We start from the raw sequence: 18,631 nt of genomic DNA, 5'->3' as shown, positions 1-18,631 counted from the left end.
AATCAATCATTATTAACAAAGATCACTTCAAAACACTCATAAAAGGCAGCAGGAGAGCCAAGTCTCCTATATATGAGAGAGGTCTCTTGTTACCCTTGTAGAAAATGATGAAAAATGACTTGCTGAAAGAGCAATAATGTCGTGATTCTTACAGGCAGGCGGATGCCCTTCTAAATTGTTTTCAAAGGGCTCCAAATGCTAACAACCACTTAGCCACTGCTTCTATGCAAATTTTACCTGCAGACTCTGTCCAAAAGCAATATACTGGTCTTCTGTGCAGCTGGTTTGGTCTCCGATGCAATTATGTGCAATCATAATGCAACTCTTGGGGTGAAATGAATTGCAGTGATACTCCAAATTTCGATTGATCATATGTCCATAGCATAATACAGCTCGTTGAACCTGTACAACGACCCCATCCTCTCTTTGTGCAAGGTGAGGATCGTCGTGTGGCAATATCTTTACTCTGAATAGAAAAACTCTGTGTCCACTAATTCAACACTGGACAATAGCATACTGCAGAGAAAACCCCTGCTGCACCAGGCAGTGATTATGTGCATCCAGGATATCCCCCCAATTATTTATGTGCTGGAGGAGTGTCACGGAACATAATGGTTCTAAAAGCCTGGGTGCATCTCATTAATCCCAATTGCATTGACCATAAGCCCTTTTTCTTTAATAAGAAAGTGCACAACCCTTGACATAGCTCTTATATTATTTAAAACTGCATAAAAAACCGGGGTCTTGCAGGCAAACTAGACATCGTACAATAACACAAGCCAATATGTATGGAAAATTACTTGCCCGTAATTCAAATACCTGCCATCCCTATCATCAGATTTCTTCAAGGAGAAGAAAAATCAGTGTCATCTAATGGGACAGATGCACAACATCAATTCTAAATGCAACCTCAAGAAAACAGACTTATTTTCAAACAAATGGAATTAAGTCAGCAATTGCCTTAACCCCCCCCACCCAAAATCTTTACACCTGTCCAAATTAGCTGACCCCGAGACTTCGTTCAGGTCAAGTGGGTGAACAAAAGTGAAAATGTTTAATCACAAGTCAGGCCATTAAGGACAACAATGACCAGTAGTTGGAAGGGACACCTACCCTCAGTCGCTAAGTGAAAGTCATCCATCTGCTAGAGTTGTTCAGGGAACATCAATAAGTCAACACAATAGCAGCCACTTCAACAGGCCTCAAATGACACTAACAAAAGCAGCAATTTGAAAAAAAAAGGGACTCATGAAACATTTAGTTTTTCTTTTAAAAATAAATGTTTCATGTATTCTTTTATAACCCAATGCGAACAAAATGGGGTGTGGCATGTGGTGACAGTTGAAATTATTCATGACCTTAAAAAAGATAAAATCATGAAGTTAATCCTTTGCAGACAAAAAATCTAATGAACATTACAGGTTTATCAATTATTCATGCTTGTATGACCTTGATTATTCCACATCATTTTTATTTTTACAAAAAAAGATCCATTTAGTAAATTTACAAATTATTTTTTTTAATGCTTTATACCAAAGCCTATTGTCATAAAAAAAACCCATAGCCTCAATCCCCTGCATACCTAATTCCTTTACCTTTATGTATCAGCACTCTTATTTCAAAAGACCAACAATGATTTTCTTTTTTTTTTTTTTGGGGGGGGGGGGGGGGGGGTATTTAATACCTATTATCACAAATGAGGTAGAAACTTATGAAGGGAAATTTTTATAATTACCAATATACATGTATATCATAAATATATACCCTTGGGAGAGTTTAACGGACAAATTAGGTCATTAACGATCTCCGATCCTCAGCAATGTTCGATAACTCTGAATTATCCGGATTTCTTTTATTCGAACCATAAATCTGACTTTTATACCAACAATTTTAATCAGTATTTTGTTGTAAGTATAACCATTTGTCACTCAGCTACATGCTTGGCGTAGTGGATCCATGGTGAACTACTATTCAATTACATGTTGTTAAAGAGTTCGAGCCACCGATGCACCACTACTTTTTTTCAAATTCAACTTGTTTATTAATTCCATTATATCCATCGTAGGCAAATTTGCAATAACTTTGTAAATTGCATGGATACCATCTAAAAATTTCATTTTCTTTTATTTCATAAATAAATTTTGAAAGAAAAATAACATCTTTATGATGAAAAAAATACTTTGAGGCTGCCGAAGGATCGGAGAACCTTAATATTGTAAAGACAATATTAATATATGACAAATTTTACTAGGTAGTAAGACATCAATATCCTTGGACTGACCTGAATTCTTAAATTCATCTAATCATCAGAATGCTAAAGAAAGACTTTAGGTCTAAATTATTAAGATCAGGTCATAAAACAAAAATCACCTCGCCAATAATTTGTACATGCAAGAGAATGTGACAGAATTAGACGTACACCAGAATACTCTGGACTCTCTGTGATTCTCTTCCCTGTTCCAGTCTGTTCATAATTTTCCTGTGCTCTGTACTAACATTTATAAACTCTGAAATCAATTTGGGTAACATAATTAATGACCCTAAAAATAGAATGTCATTCCTGAAACGATATCTCCGAAATCTATTGTGTTCTCAATCATTAAATTTCTTTTTGAGAATCAATGTCACATGGCACCAAGGTCATGAATTTTAAAGATTTATTTAAATCGCTATCAAACTTTTCATTAGTAAATCATTTGCTCTATTTATCCATTTAAAAGCCATCAATAATTCTTTCGAAATCTCTATTTATATGCAGATTTTGACATTTATATCCAATTTTTTTTTTTCAAATTGAACCACAAATAAGAATTCATTACTAGTTCCCCTATCATTATTGCAGGATTGAAAAAACTGTCAATTTAAGTAGCTCAGTATAACTTTATTTAATTCACATTAAACACATCAGCCAAAATGCTCCAATTACTTTGAATGTTAAAGAAAATATTGGCAAAAGAGGGCAAGCATAACAAGTGGTAAAGAATAAGTTATCTGTGGTAAGATAAAATGAAAAATAAGAAAACAAAACAAATCATAGAATTAAACTCCGATCAGTACATGAACTCTAACAACGAGTCACTATAGTTCAGATTTCCTCAGTATCTTCATTCCAGACAGGTTTAGAGGAGATAAAACTCCATCGCGAAGATATCAACATATTTGGTGCCACTCGGCCGTGGATTAAATGATAAGTGGTAGATGTGAACTTGCATAATAAATTCAACCCAATCAGAAGAATAGCCAACGTTTGGAACAAATATTGACTCAGATCTGATCCAGGAGTGTTTGAGAAGTCACCTAAGGTGATAAATTATGACAACAACAGGAAAGGGACTCTCCAGTCCTATCATCTGGTGATTATATCTGGAAGATAGGGGAGAAGCAGATCTGTCCCTGACTGGACCCTAGTACTACATCCCACGATGGATGGTCAAAGCCTGGACTGTTGGGGGCAATGACTGGTCTGCAAATCTAAACATTCAAAGTTATATCAGTCAAACTGGAGAGTGACTATACAGAATGAGGTCATCATGTTTGTTTTTTGTATTCTTTATAATGAAACTAGACTAAGTTTATATTCTAGACAAGAATCCACAATTAGCTTCTGAACAAATGCAACTGTTGCCATAGAAGCCCTATCTGTGTACATTGGTACCTCCCTTTGCACAAACTACATACAACAAACCAAATGTGTTTTTGCTCACAATTATCAGCGTTGACCATATTCTAACACCACTTAACACACAACTTGTTAAACCACAGCAAACCATGGCCACAAGAATCTATATTTTTGCTCTACACCTTTTAGCGAGAACAATTAATTCATTGGTCAAATAAAAAAAAACACTGAAAAACTCATACATTCCAAAAAAAAACTCAGGACATGAATGTCCTTACAGGAACCCTTAGATATAAACCACACATAGACCAAAAAATAAGTTATCTATGTGAAGGATTGGCTTACAAATGTCTAGGTTGGTAGACAAATGTTTGTTCAAGCCATTACCAGTGCCAGTAACTTGACAAGAAAGTTACATGTTTTTATTGGCCAATAACTTACTTTTATCAAGCACTTGTAAAATACATGGACAGCAAATTCAACACAGAGGCCAAACTTCACAGATCATAAACAAATAAATTAACATTGAAAATGATTCCCCCTCTTGATGTTTTGTTCCAGACTCTGACATGTAAAGAAGATATCAGAAATATTCTCCAATTATCACGACCGGGTGGATTTTGCCAAGTTTAGTAATTTTCCGCTTATTTTACACTACATTAGGCATGCTAAATGATTGAATAATTTAGATAATGCTCATTTGTTAGGACTAAATAAATAGATGCCAAGGCCAAACTGTAAAGAGGTTATCTAAATGCATGACTGGTATGTTGCACACCAACTCATATGTGGCTTGCTGGAAGGCACCAGAATCAATGACCAATTCATACACAAGTGTTGAATTCTAAATTATCCTTTTTGAAGTTAATCCACAAAAAAAAAATCATGATACAATTTGATTCAAATTATTACTTTTTAAAATCAAATCCAACTGAAGTTTGATGAGAATATATTCATACTTGCCAAAACTCTTCTAAAATATCTAATGTATCGGCATTCAAATTGTAAATTTTTAGAGGTACATATTGTACTTATTATACAACTATTTCAGGACCTTGATAACTCTGCACAGAATTTTTACTTTAACAAGAGCTACTCCTCTTTTCCAAGGGACATAACCTTTAACTTGATCAAATTCAGTACCTGTACATTTATACTCATCAAATCCAGTACTACATGTAAATGACCATTATATGGCCCTCAAGTTTGAACAGATGGCTCCCTAGATAAAAGCTCTGCTCAAGACATGCGTATCTGAGTTGTGGACACTTATATGGGTGTTAAAAGTGTAGTACTCATGACCAAGACCACAGATCTCCATAACGGTGTCCAGCACTGGTTAGCATGGCTCAATTTCTTTCTTTATATATCAGTAACCTAGTGGAAATGAATGGACCCAATGTCAGTTTACTAAATGAACTCTGTTGTTGATCTACTAGTGTATTCTCCTTGAAGTCATGTTAATGTATATTATCATACAATTAGAATGAACATCAACCATCACAAAATAAACATTAAGAGAAAAAACAGTTGGGATATTGAATTTAATTTGTTATTTCCTTTCTGGAAGGTAAAACATTAAAAAATAAGGACTGAATGGTCTAATTGGATGATCTATTCTGAATGCGATAAGGATCTAAATATAAGTATGAAAAATAAAAATATTATAATCATAATTTTTTTCTCCATTTTATCTTTTCACTTCTGAACACGAAAACTGAAAAGCCTTGCTTAAAAATTTTAACTTGGCATTTTGATTGATAGTAGTAAAAGAAAATTTATAATCCAATGCAGGCATTCTCAAACCTATTGTGTACAATTTGAAGTTGAATGTGACATATAAAGGACATTAGGACTGTGAATGTATCTTTCGAGTAGGTCAACCACTGTATGTCGATGATATTTCCATTGAAGAATTACTGGAGTTATAAATTGCGCCAAAACAAAAATACAATCAGTACAATACAATACAAAGAGACAGGCACCGAGACAGACATTACAATGCAGTCTAAATCTGTTTATAGGAGTATGCATTCAAATAGTCACAGAGTGATTTCACCCCAAAATACATGTATTAGTCAATTATTTCTGTTTAAAATATATTGATAACAGTAAGAGTTAAAATGAAAACTATAGCTGTGTTATTGTTTCATAACAAGTGTTATTGGACATTCACATGAGATTGGACAAATGATAAAAAAACCCTATAAATGTCTTCTTATGGTCAATATATAAAAGAACAACCATGAAAACTAGTTGACTTATAATATCACAACCGACAACTCCAAAAATCTTTTCAGGTGATTGTCCTCATCTGTGGTCAATTGCTTCCATTGGAAATTACATGTAGTGTGTATTAATGGATTATTGCATCAAAACAAAGTGTTGGCTGATAGATGGATGGACAAACTAGCACCATGATACACAGTGTAATTACTGTACACAAATAATGAAAAAGGACATAAGATCGTGGATAAAACACCAGCAACCATCTTCCTCACAACCTCTCTGTTGCAACTGTTGAGACAATGGTCCATGGTGTACAAGCACCACAGAGGCCCATGGAAGCGATAGTTGGGAACAAGAAGGCCGGGATTTCTTCCCTACCAGTTGCACGGCCCGCGAGGACGGTGAACAGCAAGCACAGCCTTGAGACTGTTTTTATTTACTGTCAAAGCAAGTCAGTAACTGTGACAGAGATTGACAAATGATATGCCACCTTGTTGACCACTGACTAGCCAATACACAGCAAACCTGTGGAAGGCCTTGAAAGTAGTGCCTCCAGGGCTGGCAGTAACCTATATACCAGCCAATGGCCAAAAAACAATCGCCTTCAGAGGTCAACTAGCCAGTTGTTGAAGAGAAAAATAACCTGGATGATATGACTATGATTTGGCAAAGGATGCAGTGATACATGTCTCTTTAAATCAAGTTTTTATTAGTAGTCCCTGATTTTTTCTTATAGCTCATTTGTGCCACAAAAGTTAATATAAAACAAACAACTTGACACTCCAAGACAGGGATAGAGAGACAATATAAAACTTGGAGATCCTCTCTGGTGAAAAATATCTTTTTCATGATTAAATCAGTAATAGCAAATACCGGTACATTTACAAGTACTGGTACCCTACACCTCCATCATCTAATGCTTGTGTAAATGCATCATTGTAGAAGGTATATATTCATAAGTATTCTTACCCGTTCACCATACTATGTAACATGAAATTGCATTGGAAGAAAGGAAATTTCATGGAGTAAAAAAAAAAATGAAAAAAATCATATTAAAATCCTATATAGATGCATTGCAGTTCATGTTCAGGGAATATCTACAGCTGACTACAACATGGTCAACTTCTGACATTGCACATGTTGCAGGTCAATCAATAAGATTTGGTGAAGTTTAAGTTTGTAGATTGTTAAATCCACAATTACTGATACCTCCTACTTCACCAAAGTATATCAACTTGCTCTGTAAAAGATAACTGTAGTTCTGCACTTAATAGGAAACAGACTAAATTAAGTTATGAATTAGTATGATCTTTAGAATGATGATGATATTGTTCTGTCAGTATTATTATAGAGTAAAGGATACACACCAGATATATGCATGTACATGTATTTGAGCAAAAATAACCCTTATCAGTTGATAGACTTTCAAAAAAAAAAAAAAATGTCATCGTAGAGAGAGAGAGAGAGAGAGAGAGAGAAAGAGAGAGAGATTTAAATTTTAGATTTATTTTCTTTTCAATAATTTTTATTTTTTACTGGCTTTAATGCACTAGCCCCTGAAATGTGCAGAATCAAATTGGTATGTTCCAACATAAAAAGATCATAAAGAAAGATTCTGATGTATGTACTTCAGTGAGGGCACCAGGCTCAATGTTAACTTTTGACAGCTATATGTATATATGACCAATACTTGTTCATGTCCAAGCTCTCCTAAACAGTCCCCTATATATGCCAATAAGTCTTGTAAAAGTCTATGAATTAAAAATCACACTGACAATATTATAGCAATATGACATTCTTGTTTAGATCAAAGAATATCCAACTGATCTAGAGATAATACAACAAAAATTTGTAATTATGCATTTCTACTTGAAAAACATATATCAACAAAACCATAGTTAATTTCAAACTGATCTTCTTGGCTTAGCAAGCAGTGAATCATGAAATAAAGATTTTGATGGCTCTGGGGACATTGCAGCCTGTGTATAACAATCTGTGACATCTAAGAGGAAGCTGAAAGTCATTTTGGGAAGAACATGATGCAAAAGACATCTGGTAAAGGTATCGTTTTCATAAGTGTAAATAATCCCAATAAAACTTGTGTTGTTCCAATTTTCTACCAAATCTAATTATAAACTTAATCCCCTGTCAACAGATTTCTGTTTGTGGGTTTTGAAACATAATAGTACCTGGATTTTTTGTAGAAATTTTACCTCTAGGCTTTCTATCTAAAAATATTCATACCCCCTAATATCATGGAAAATCAGCTTTAACACTTGTTAAATGGGCAGAGAAAAAATCTTATTTATTGGAAAATAATGCAAATTTTCAGAGTAACAGTTGGCTTATTTCATTTAATTAAAAGATATGAAAGAAAATATAATGACAAAGCAAGTATCATCTTCACTTCCACTACATGTGTTATATACTATAGTCAATGGCAATTCATCATGTTCATTGCACATTGCTCGCTCGATCAAAATGGATGTAATTTTAAAAATAAATAATACTTCTGCTGCCTGTTTCGAATGACATGGGCGGATGGAACACGTTTCGGTACACGGTATCGTCAGCATCTTTGAGAAATGCGAGACAGTAATATTAAACCCCCCATCGCCGATCAGCTGATTTTGACAACCATAAAACGGTTCATCGACTGCACCGGAGCGTGTCACGGAATTGTAGGGACGATCCAAATATAACTTCCACTGCATGTTCTTCGCAGATACTTTATCAGTAAACTGATGTAACCCCCCCCCCCCCCCCCTCCTCCGACATATTAAATAGGATTACGACAAGTAAAATAACGTTACGTAAAACTTCAATCCAATGTTTCAAGAGAGCATTACAGGGGGTGACAAACAACATCTGATTAAGCGGGTGTCTGAACAATACAAGTACTTACCTTATCGACAAACGAAAATAGCGCTGGACGCTTCTATTTTCATCAGACACCAAGTTAAATCGGTAGCAGGGCTATTTTAGGAAAAGAAACTAGTTGTGGTTTGTTATATTTTATTTCAATACACACAAATTCGTCCGCACTCGGTGCGCGCGTCAAAGATTCGTTCTGTGGGTCCTCCGAGATACCCCTTGATCTAATTTGACTATTAGTTCTAGTCCCCGTCGCTAAATTGTCTCACAAGTTTGGAATGATGCGACAAAAAGATGGAACTATTTTTCTCGCGCATACTGTTAATTACCTGAGACATTCAACAATCCGTCCTACTTGCGTCATTGCTGACCCACTTTCACGATGCAAGAATTGTTCGCGGAAATTGGTGATTAACTGCATCAATACTTATTGATTCTTCTTTTTGACTACCCAGTCTACGAGTAAATGACATCTGAAACTCAGTCTTTTACCAGGAAGACCGAGTGAAGTAGTGACCTAATATCTTTAAAGTGCGTGCATGCATTCAAAACGTCTAGTGGCGGACCCAGCAATTTCTGAGAGAGAGAGAAAGAGAGAGAGAGAAATTACAAATCAATAGCAAACTATTATTAAGATTTATTGAACAAAATATCACATCAGTATTTTGTTAATGTCCATCCTTAATTGTGATGAAAGATAATTTTTAAAGGAAGAAAAAATGCCAATTTAATTGAAAAAAAATACAAAAAACCCTATCTCTTCTCAATTTCATCAAACACAGAAGAAAAAAACACATGGCAAGAAAGAGAATGGTAAGGGTCTGGTCCATTACACTAGTTCCAATCCCTACAGGGTGGGATTCTCAACCTTATATTATTATAGTACATGTATAAGTAAATACACCCCGATCCACCACCACCACCACCCCTTTAAGTTTCATAGTCCATGGAATCTTCTTCATAAAAATTATCATCTACCAGGTTGGGAGATCCACATGAAACATAACTTTCAACAGCCAAGGGGTTCTGTCAAAAAGAAAAAAAAAATATACAATTATACAGAAAAGAATTTATTTGGCTAGTTCATGCAATTTAAATAATTGGTTTCTTATTGGATTAATAAAATCATTTTGAAATGCATATTGAAATTACTGATCACTCTATACATCTGGTAATTTTGGCATCCTGAAAAAGTTTTGCTTTTAAATCTATGGCAGATCAAATTTTTAACAAACATTTTAAAACAAAATTTGCCAAACAAAAAATCCCAAAATGACCTGATAAATGGTATAGCTAGTATTTTTTGGGGGGTAATATCCAATAAACATGTAGAGCTCTGTATGTAAAGCTACAAGAATATATACTCAAACTTATAACCTAAAATATTTGGGTTCTTTAAAAACATAATATAATTCAAGGAGGCCGACTTTAGTTTTCATTGCGCGTTCTAGTAAAATACAGTGTATATATACTTTCAATGAAATTTTTTTGATATTATTTATAAAATTGAACACAATAATCAAAATACAGATAAAAATATTGAGATTTTTAAAGGAAAATTTTATTTTTTAAATGACTTCTCCGTTGTTTGGTAGGGAGTGTTGCCATTGTGTTTTTAAGACGTTATGGTAAAATGAAGAGAGTGATAAGAAATACATAAAAGAAAATCTATATACAGAATGCTATCCACCGGGGTATTTTTCTCAATTTTTTAACGAATCCAACATACCAATGTACATTTGTAAATCTCCAAACATATTGCAAAATATGGTGCATTTTAATATTTTGAGATAGCCCCCACTAAAAACCAGACAATAGAATTTAGTACTTTTTATATATAAGGCAGAAAATGATGTTATTAATCACATATTACTATTTGAGAAAAAATAGCTAGTATTTTTTAAATCTCCTTCAATTTGTGGAAAATGACAATTTCCTATATATATTCCAATAGTAAATGTACCTGTATTTCGAGATGGCCCCTAAAAAGAACGAGATGGTTGATTTTCTTGAAACTTTGCAAATAAACTAGAGCTGGTGTAAATTACATATGGTTAAAAAATAAAGAGTTTTGCTATATTGTCTTTCCACAAAAAACACAAATCGGCATCCTTAAATGGCTTAACGTCATATTTAACATTTTAAGGTAGATGTAGTGAGATTTTGTTGAGCATCGAACCACCTTAATTATTTTGAACTTCCCTTCAAGGCTAACCTAATCACTGGCTTTTATTAACTCTATTTTTTACACCTAAAATAATGCATGCTTTATTTCCAGAGAAGGAAATTAAATGTTCTGTAAATAGTCCTACCTGTATATAGTGACCAATTTTTCTCCCAAAGAGTTCCTTAAATTCTCTTAAAAAATTAATATACATTTGTAGATGAAGGAATTCAAGTATGAAAAAAAACTGGTCACTAAATATAGCACTCTATTCATGAAAATCTATTTCTTCCATATATTATTAATTCACAGGCTGTACAACACAAGAAGTGAAATATTCAGGTATATGAAATTACAGTACATTGCAAATTGTTCTAAACAATTAAACCTGTACTAGACTTTGATTTAAGAGTGAGTTATACTTGTATTGGATTGTGCGAAGATTTTTACTGCAGGTTTATAAAAAGATGAGTATGAAAAATCAACACAGCAGGAACAAGAAAAAAAAATAACTGCATGAACTGAAGTGATGACAACAAAAAGATATTTTTATGGAATTATAAATGCATGATAAGCACTTTTGCTGCACTTTAAAGACAGTAGCAATTGCAACATCTCAATTAACATTTCAGTATCAATAAAGAAAATGGCTGAATTAGGCTAATAAGATGCCTGTATTAGACCAGATAAGAGATTAATTTTTTTTCCAACATACTAATATAATAATTAGGGATGTCAACGAGTATTCGACTATCGCTCAGTCACACCGATCATCGAAATTTTATTAGTCGATTACTCGTAATAAAGTGAATAAAATTCTAACTATTTTTTTTTTCAACACTGTAGTTTTTGAGCTACGAATGAAAACAAGTTTTCTTTTCTCAGTATGTTTGATCCGTAATTTACACTATTTCCATCGGTGTCCCCGGTCTTTTCTGGGCAAGTTTGATCCGTAAGTTATTCTATTTCCATCAGTGTCCCTGGTGTATTTTTTAAGCGGCTAATAATTGGTCTTTTTTGATTTACTTAGGTAGACATGTACCAGAGAACAATTTGCGTTTCTTCTAATCAGTTATTTTTTCGATTAAATGTTTATATACTAAATACATTTAATCATATAAATAGTTATCTCAAAGCATTTGTTTTTATAATCAGTATTCTTTGATTGTTGATTAGGCATGGACAATTACTTAACATTGAATAGGGAACATTTGATTTGCCTAAGATTATATGGAGCTGAATTATGTGTAAGATTCACAAGAAAAAAGGAAAAGCATGGGCATTTGCTAATGGATATCAAGATAAACAACTTTTCAATTTATTTTAAATCAAATAAATTTAGTACATATTATCATAAGTTTTTAAATACTTTTTAGTTTCAGATTTAAGGTTATTTGAATTGAAAAGGACACACAGCTTCAAATGAACGAGTACTCGACTATCGCTCAACTAAAGCCCCAAATTAATTGACTAAGCCAACCGAATAAAACTGACATATCCCTAATAATTATATTGGTATTAAAAAAATCGGTTTTATCATTATTTAGCGAGGTATACACTTGTGGACAAAGAAATATACTATCGTTTCATCAAGCGTTGCTAAGAATTTTCAGGGATTTTGTTGTCAAGCCAATTAATCCACAAATCAAATGTTCATTGAAGTATGAAAATTAATATCAAATGATAGTGATTGGACATTTTTACACTAATTAATATGTGCATCCTTGATCCTGATTTTTTCATCAACATAAGTTTAAGCCCTTGATTGTTAATGAAACCATAATGTAGAATTTTTTTTAACTCAATTTTGTTACTCAAATAGCTGAGTGGTTAAAGAATTAGACCCATTAATGATTGCCTTTAATAACTTAATCTTATCTTTACATGTACTGTGGAATCATCATTGTTCGTGGGGGACCAATGTTTAAGTGACTTCCATAGGTAATTCTCACCAACATCTCCATGAACTTATATACAAGCATTTATTTAATATTTGTATGTTAGAAATAGAACTTGCTACCAACGAAAATTTGTCCCCACGAACCAGGAAAATTTTGGCAACCCACATACAATGACCCCCACAAATGACAATGATTCCAATGTATTCTACAACTAAACTAGTCTGCATTTATGCCATCTTTATATTCACCCTTGTTCTTTGCCTACCAAATTACTAATGATTAACAATGCAGGTAAACCATAATATTAAGTTTTACACAAGACGGACAATTGATGTACTGGTAAGTATAACCAAAGTGAATTAGTTGAAACACACCAGACCAAATCAAACTATCAAAGCCACCGCCCCTCCAAAAATTCTTTCTTTCATTTCAACATTGGATTTGCAGGCCTCTCTTGATACTTCTGTCATCAAGAAACCAGCATCCATAAAATGCTTGTTAGTGAACGAACAAAAACTTGCATGCAAGAGACACAGTTTTGAATAAACAAAGAAGGACAACTCAAAAATGAAGCATGGCGAGTTTAAACTCCCACAGTACTGCACCTTTCATTTCTTCCTGGACAATTTACTGTACTCTTCTAAACTTTCCACATGATGAGATCAAATTCTACCAGGTCAGGGAAGATACCTGTCATTGATATGTACCGGTACTTGATGTCATTTGTGGAACCGGTAATTTGGCGTTGTGCATTCCATCTTCCGATTGTTGGTAACGTGCTCTTTTCCTTTGACATGCATCAGGATATACTTGTAGGAAAATACAAAATCTTTAATCTGAAAATTAGGTCAAAATTTAACATATTCCCATGCAGTTTTCACTAGCTCATTTGTTTTGATTACATGGGTAAAATACCCCGTAATATAGAGCCCTGTTCTTTGTTACTAAAAGATTATCTAGTAATTGTCTAGATTTCAAAATGTTAAAGACAAATCTGTATGATCATAAGCCATCAAGGTCAATATAAAAGGTTTTGATTTTCAAACTGTACAAAGCTTGAGAAATCACACTAACCCAGGACAGTGTATTTTATCTTCTACCTGGTAGACCGACAGAAATAATACATGTTCCATAAAACATTTATTTTAAGCCTATAGCTTTGTGGAATGGTTAATTTGTTAACTGTTTATGTTACCTATCCTACCAGTATCTGTAGTTACATTGACTTTGTTCATTATCTACCATAGTATATGTGTTATCTAAATATACAAGCACATGTACATGCATTCAAAATTAAAACTATTATTCTTCTTTCTTTTTTCAAATACTATCATTACCAGTAACTTTAAGAAAAAAACCCCACTATGAATAATGTTTCCAGCAAAATTATATCCAAATACAGTACACAGTGAAAATGAAACATAACTATCAGTTTTACCTTACAGAACCAGTCCTACCCCCCCCCCCCCCCCCATCCAAGTAAAAATCCTAAATTTCAAATATTTGTTGCTATACCTTATAATTAAATACTAGTATATGTTTTGAAAAAAAAAACACCCCAAAAAACAAACCATTCGTGTCACAGTACTTAACAAATAAAATCCTGCAACACTGAATGGACAATTATTGGTAGCATTGCTCAAAATTCCATGCTAAAACTGTTTCTTTGCTGCGATAAAAACTATCAATGTTATTATGCTTACTTTGAAGAAAGGAAAAAAAAAAACCAAGTGAAAAGCTGTCAATGTGACAGTAAACCGTTTTTTTTTTTATATGTGAACTGTATCCATGTCAACCCTGAATTGATAAACAGTACCTACCGTATTCAGTGACATGGAGTATCCATATGCAATATTTTGCCAAAAAATGACTAAGTTCAAAAGCTGGTATTTTTTTCATAAATTATCAAAAATCAAAATCCTAGCAATATGCACACCTCTGATATATGTACAATTGATCTGCAAATGAACAACTTCCTATCTTGAAACTGTAGGAGGAGTTATCCGTACAATGAGGGTACCCTTTTGGCAGCCGCCCGCTTACCCACCCGACATTTTCACCATTTCAATAACTGGATTATTCCATTGGAAAACCCGTTAAAAAAACAAGATACTTTTTTAATTTACAATTTTAATAACAACAACTTGTTTAGAGTACAATGTTCGATAGAGCTTTGGAATAATCTACATATCATGAAATACTTTTGCACCTGTCTTCTCTCTGCTCACACAGATTTACAATTATAGCTTTAATCTAACACATAATGATCAACAATAAATATAAATAATGCTTTACAAACAAAAATAAAACAAAAACAAATTCTTTTAACTTGACACAATTCAGACTTGATTGAAAAAAAGAAAGAAAACAGTTTATAATTTCTTACTGTAATAATGTACACTTGTAATTTTCAATATTTATGCTCATGGAGAAAATTTAAAATGAACCATAAACTATGGTAATGCATCTGCTCAGTATACCTGTACTCAAACATTAGGTTCATAAATAAAAAAAAATTACAACCATGATTGTATCCCTTGAGTCAGACAATTCACAGTAAACTATACATGCACCTGTGTACAAATTGAGTGTCATTCATTTTCAGTTTTAATGTAAACAACAGCAGAAATCTATGAAGAGATAATTATAATATTTTGGTTTTATTCTTTGCGGCACAATGCACCATTGTACATAGTCTGAATGCATATGGATGAAATACTAAGCCTTTGGCTCTCATGTAATGACTAAATTCAATCGTATGTACAGTTTGGGGGGAATCATGTCAGATACTCAGAGAGGTCCCCTGTACAGTGTGATTAGATTACAATTGTTTTTTGTAGTACAATATGTGAGTAACTCTTTCTAATGTGAGGTATTCTCAATCATCCAGTAAGGGTACATACCGTAATCTTACTGAAAAAACGAAGGAGAAAATTACAAATAAAAATTATGACAATGAAAAAATTCAAGAAATCATTCACATTGTTCCACAAACACATTGTACACCCTACACATCTTCATAGACATCCTAAGACATGCACGTACTCGGGAATAGTCCCCCACTTGGAAAAACTTTGAAAACACCTCCATTAAAATAGCAACACATGTAAATGAAATGAACAAATTGAAGTTCATGCAAAATAAATTATTTTTCTGTTAGTGGTGCAACACAAGTGACAAACATGAAAAAGTAACAAATGAAAACATTTTAGTATGAAACAATGAGATGCAGAATGAAATGATTGCATTTTCTGGGTCCACGCTAGCTATGTATATTAATGTGAAATCATTCATTGGATTTCAAATCTTATCTGAATTTTCTTCATCTGATTTTTGTTGGGATTAAAAATTTTTTCAATAAAGAAGTTAAAATTTTCTCAAATCTAAAAAAAAAATAATATTGGGAAATTCATCTCTGCAGAATTATGCTTATAATATATTAAAATACAAAATGTAAAAGCAATGTTTATTGTCTAAAAAAACGATTTTAAGTTTATATTTTACTTTCCTGAGTACTTGATTTATTTTAAAAGACTCGTAAATCATGCATAAAGAAATGAAGGCTCATTCTGTTCTCCCGTAACTCTAAGAAAATGTATCATAAAATTTGTTTTGGGAGAGCTTCAGCACCATTCTATGTTTAAAATTACCCATTTATATAAAGGTGACATGACAGCTATCTATATTGGTCCCACACAATTCCCCTTAAGAAGTCTTCAATCTCTCTATCTAAGTTGGGGTCATAATTTTGTATTTGTGGAGGGGCAGGATAATGGGGAAATACAGGTGCTGGTATTGACACTGGGGCTGGTATTGGTTGAAAAGGGGCTAAAATGGGGGTAGTAGAGGGGGGCGTCACAGGGGAAATTCTAATTCCTAAAGGAGAGTGAATCACGGGCTGTCCTCCCGGAGGCGAAGGCGAGGGCAAGGGGCGAGGACTATGAGCTAGGGCAGGCGTAGACTGGCGCGAGGACCGGGCAGGGGAGAGGGAGCTTACTGACTGGGGCGCTGATAAGGGGGCACTTACTGGGGTTCCTGCTTGAGATTTCTGTGGTGAGGATGGTTGCTTTGGGGTGCTGGAGGAAGATGATGAAGATGAGGATGAGGATGAAGATGAATTTGAATTGGATGATGGTGAGGCCACCATGGGGGAGTCACATGACGTTGATGCAGAGGATGGCGCTGGAGTGGGAGAGTCCAGGCTGATGACATCACCAAATGCATTCGATGACATGGGCTGAGGTGAATCACATTCACTTTCAGTGTCTGAATCTTCATCAGAACTAATTGTTAAGTCTATCACTTCCATTTTGGGCTTCTTTGGAGCAGGTCCTAAAAATCACAGCATAAACTTTAATATATCCTTAAACTTGAATATAGCCTGTATATTTCTTCTCTCTAAGACACTGGTAGTACTAATGTTATCTTACATGGAAAACAACTGTAATATTGTAAACCAACTTTTATTCACCTGCTATAAATTTTTGTCAGGTTCAAGAGAGTCTGATCATCGCAAATATTTCTCGGTGTTTTTGACATAAGGTCGTTATAACAACATAATTGTAGATGAGTCTTTTGTCACAAAAATTAAGTCATTGCAAATAAGTAAATTCCAAGTAAATTGCGAAATAAAATTGACGCGAATAAAAGTTGGTTTTTAGTAATAAAATTAAACCTATGATCCTTGAGTACACAGATGATAAAAGCTACAGTATAACCTGATGGCGTACCTGAGGCTGAGGAGGAGGAGGACCTGGACTCTTTATGACTGGACTTGTGAGCCGCAGGACTGCAGGAAATCACATGATGTTCCTTTGAGGTCTTCAATGGACTCCACGTCCCGTCTTCGTGGAACTGAATTTCGTTCATGTCTGAGGTTTCCTGCAATATCTCCACAAAATACCTGCAAAAACCCATTGAACCCATAAGCTATCATTGTATTGCATACACTGCATCAAGCACTCAGGCTGTGTTGAGAATTCTTTGCATTACATGTACTGCAAATTTTCTTTCAAAAGATTTTTTGTTTGTAATTAATCTGCAAAAATGTAAATTCATCATCTGTCAATATCTGATCAACATTTATCATCAAAGTAAGTCACTATAAAGTTGAGATACTAATTGAAACGCTTGAGCAGAACACTATAATTTATCATTGTTGACTTCATTTGTACAAATGCAGATCAAACTCGGTTTGAGTTCACTTGTTCAACACTCCTATGAAAAGAATTTTAAAAAAAAGTTTTCTATGAAAGAATCATTCTACACCCTTTCTCTCTCTTTTTTTGACTAAATAAGGTCAATTTGAAACCAGTTACCCATCAATGAAAAGTCGATGAAATGGCGCCGGCTTATCACAGACTGGACACATCCAGGTAGACTTTTTCTCATTCATCATTAGGTAGGTGGAGCCGTCAAAGCACTGGAGGTGGGTACAGGTGCTGGCTCGTGTGGGTATTGTCATTCTCATCTTGCCCAGCTGTAACACACAAACACTTCAACTAAGTACTGGTCCATTCAATGGACACATACATGCATGTTTCATTCCAATCAGAGACTGATTCCACTGTCCAGATACTGGTTACAATGACTAGATTGTGATTCCACTGTTCAAATATTGATTACAATGATCAGATGTAAGTATCTGTATTACATTGTAAAATTTGAAGATACTAAGCAGTATTAATTAAAAGATTGACTTCAGGAAAAACACAGATTATTACTGGAGTGCAACTTTCTCTTAAACAGTTAGAATATAACCTTGTTACAAATGAATTTTATGTATACATCAATGAAATTTTTTGTCCTGATTAACTGCAAAATGTTTGTTTCTCATTTGATTAC

At 33.9% G+C, this 18,631-nt stretch overlaps 2 protein-coding genes across 8 annotated transcripts in view; both read right to left on the bottom strand.

Annotated features, from left to right (window-relative positions):
- The window catches only part of LOC105332231 (myocyte-specific enhancer factor 2C), a 42,398-nt gene extending 33,510 nt beyond the window's left edge, over window positions 1–8,888 (bottom strand). For all 3 annotated transcript variants that reach the window (XM_034470493.2, XM_034470499.2, XM_034470495.2), the window contains exon 1: window positions 8,754–8,888. The gene's annotated coding sequence lies outside the window, so the exon portion shown is untranslated. The remainder of the gene's footprint in view (window positions 1–8,753) is intronic.
- Window positions 8,889–9,342: 454 nt separating this feature from the next.
- Window positions 9,343–18,631, bottom strand: part of LOC105332216 (E3 SUMO-protein ligase PIAS2) — a 20,437-nt gene continuing 11,148 nt past the window's right edge. For 4 of the 5 annotated variants that reach the window (XM_011434729.4, XM_011434731.4, XM_011434730.4 and 1 more), the window contains 3 exons: window positions 18,106–18,266; window positions 17,518–17,690; window positions 14,970–17,119 (listed from right to left, as the gene is read on the bottom strand). In XM_011434729.4, the coding sequence (XP_011433031.2) occupies window positions 16,464–17,119; window positions 17,518–17,690; window positions 18,106–18,266 (990 nt within the window). In that variant the 3' untranslated portion in view covers window positions 14,970–16,463. Of the gene's footprint in view, window positions 9,749–14,969; window positions 17,120–17,517; window positions 17,691–18,105; window positions 18,267–18,631 lie in introns of those variants that run through there. The other variant, XM_020068896.3, reaches the window with a different exon arrangement.

The sequence above is a fragment of the Magallana gigas genome, chromosome 6 (genome assembly GCF_963853765.1).
Source record: "Magallana gigas chromosome 6, xbMagGiga1.1, whole genome shotgun sequence".
Lineage (NCBI taxonomy): Eukaryota > Metazoa > Mollusca > Bivalvia > Ostreida > Ostreidae > Magallana > Magallana gigas.
Note: the sequence above shows the minus strand (reverse complement) of the source record. Positions and strands in the feature narration are given on the sequence as shown.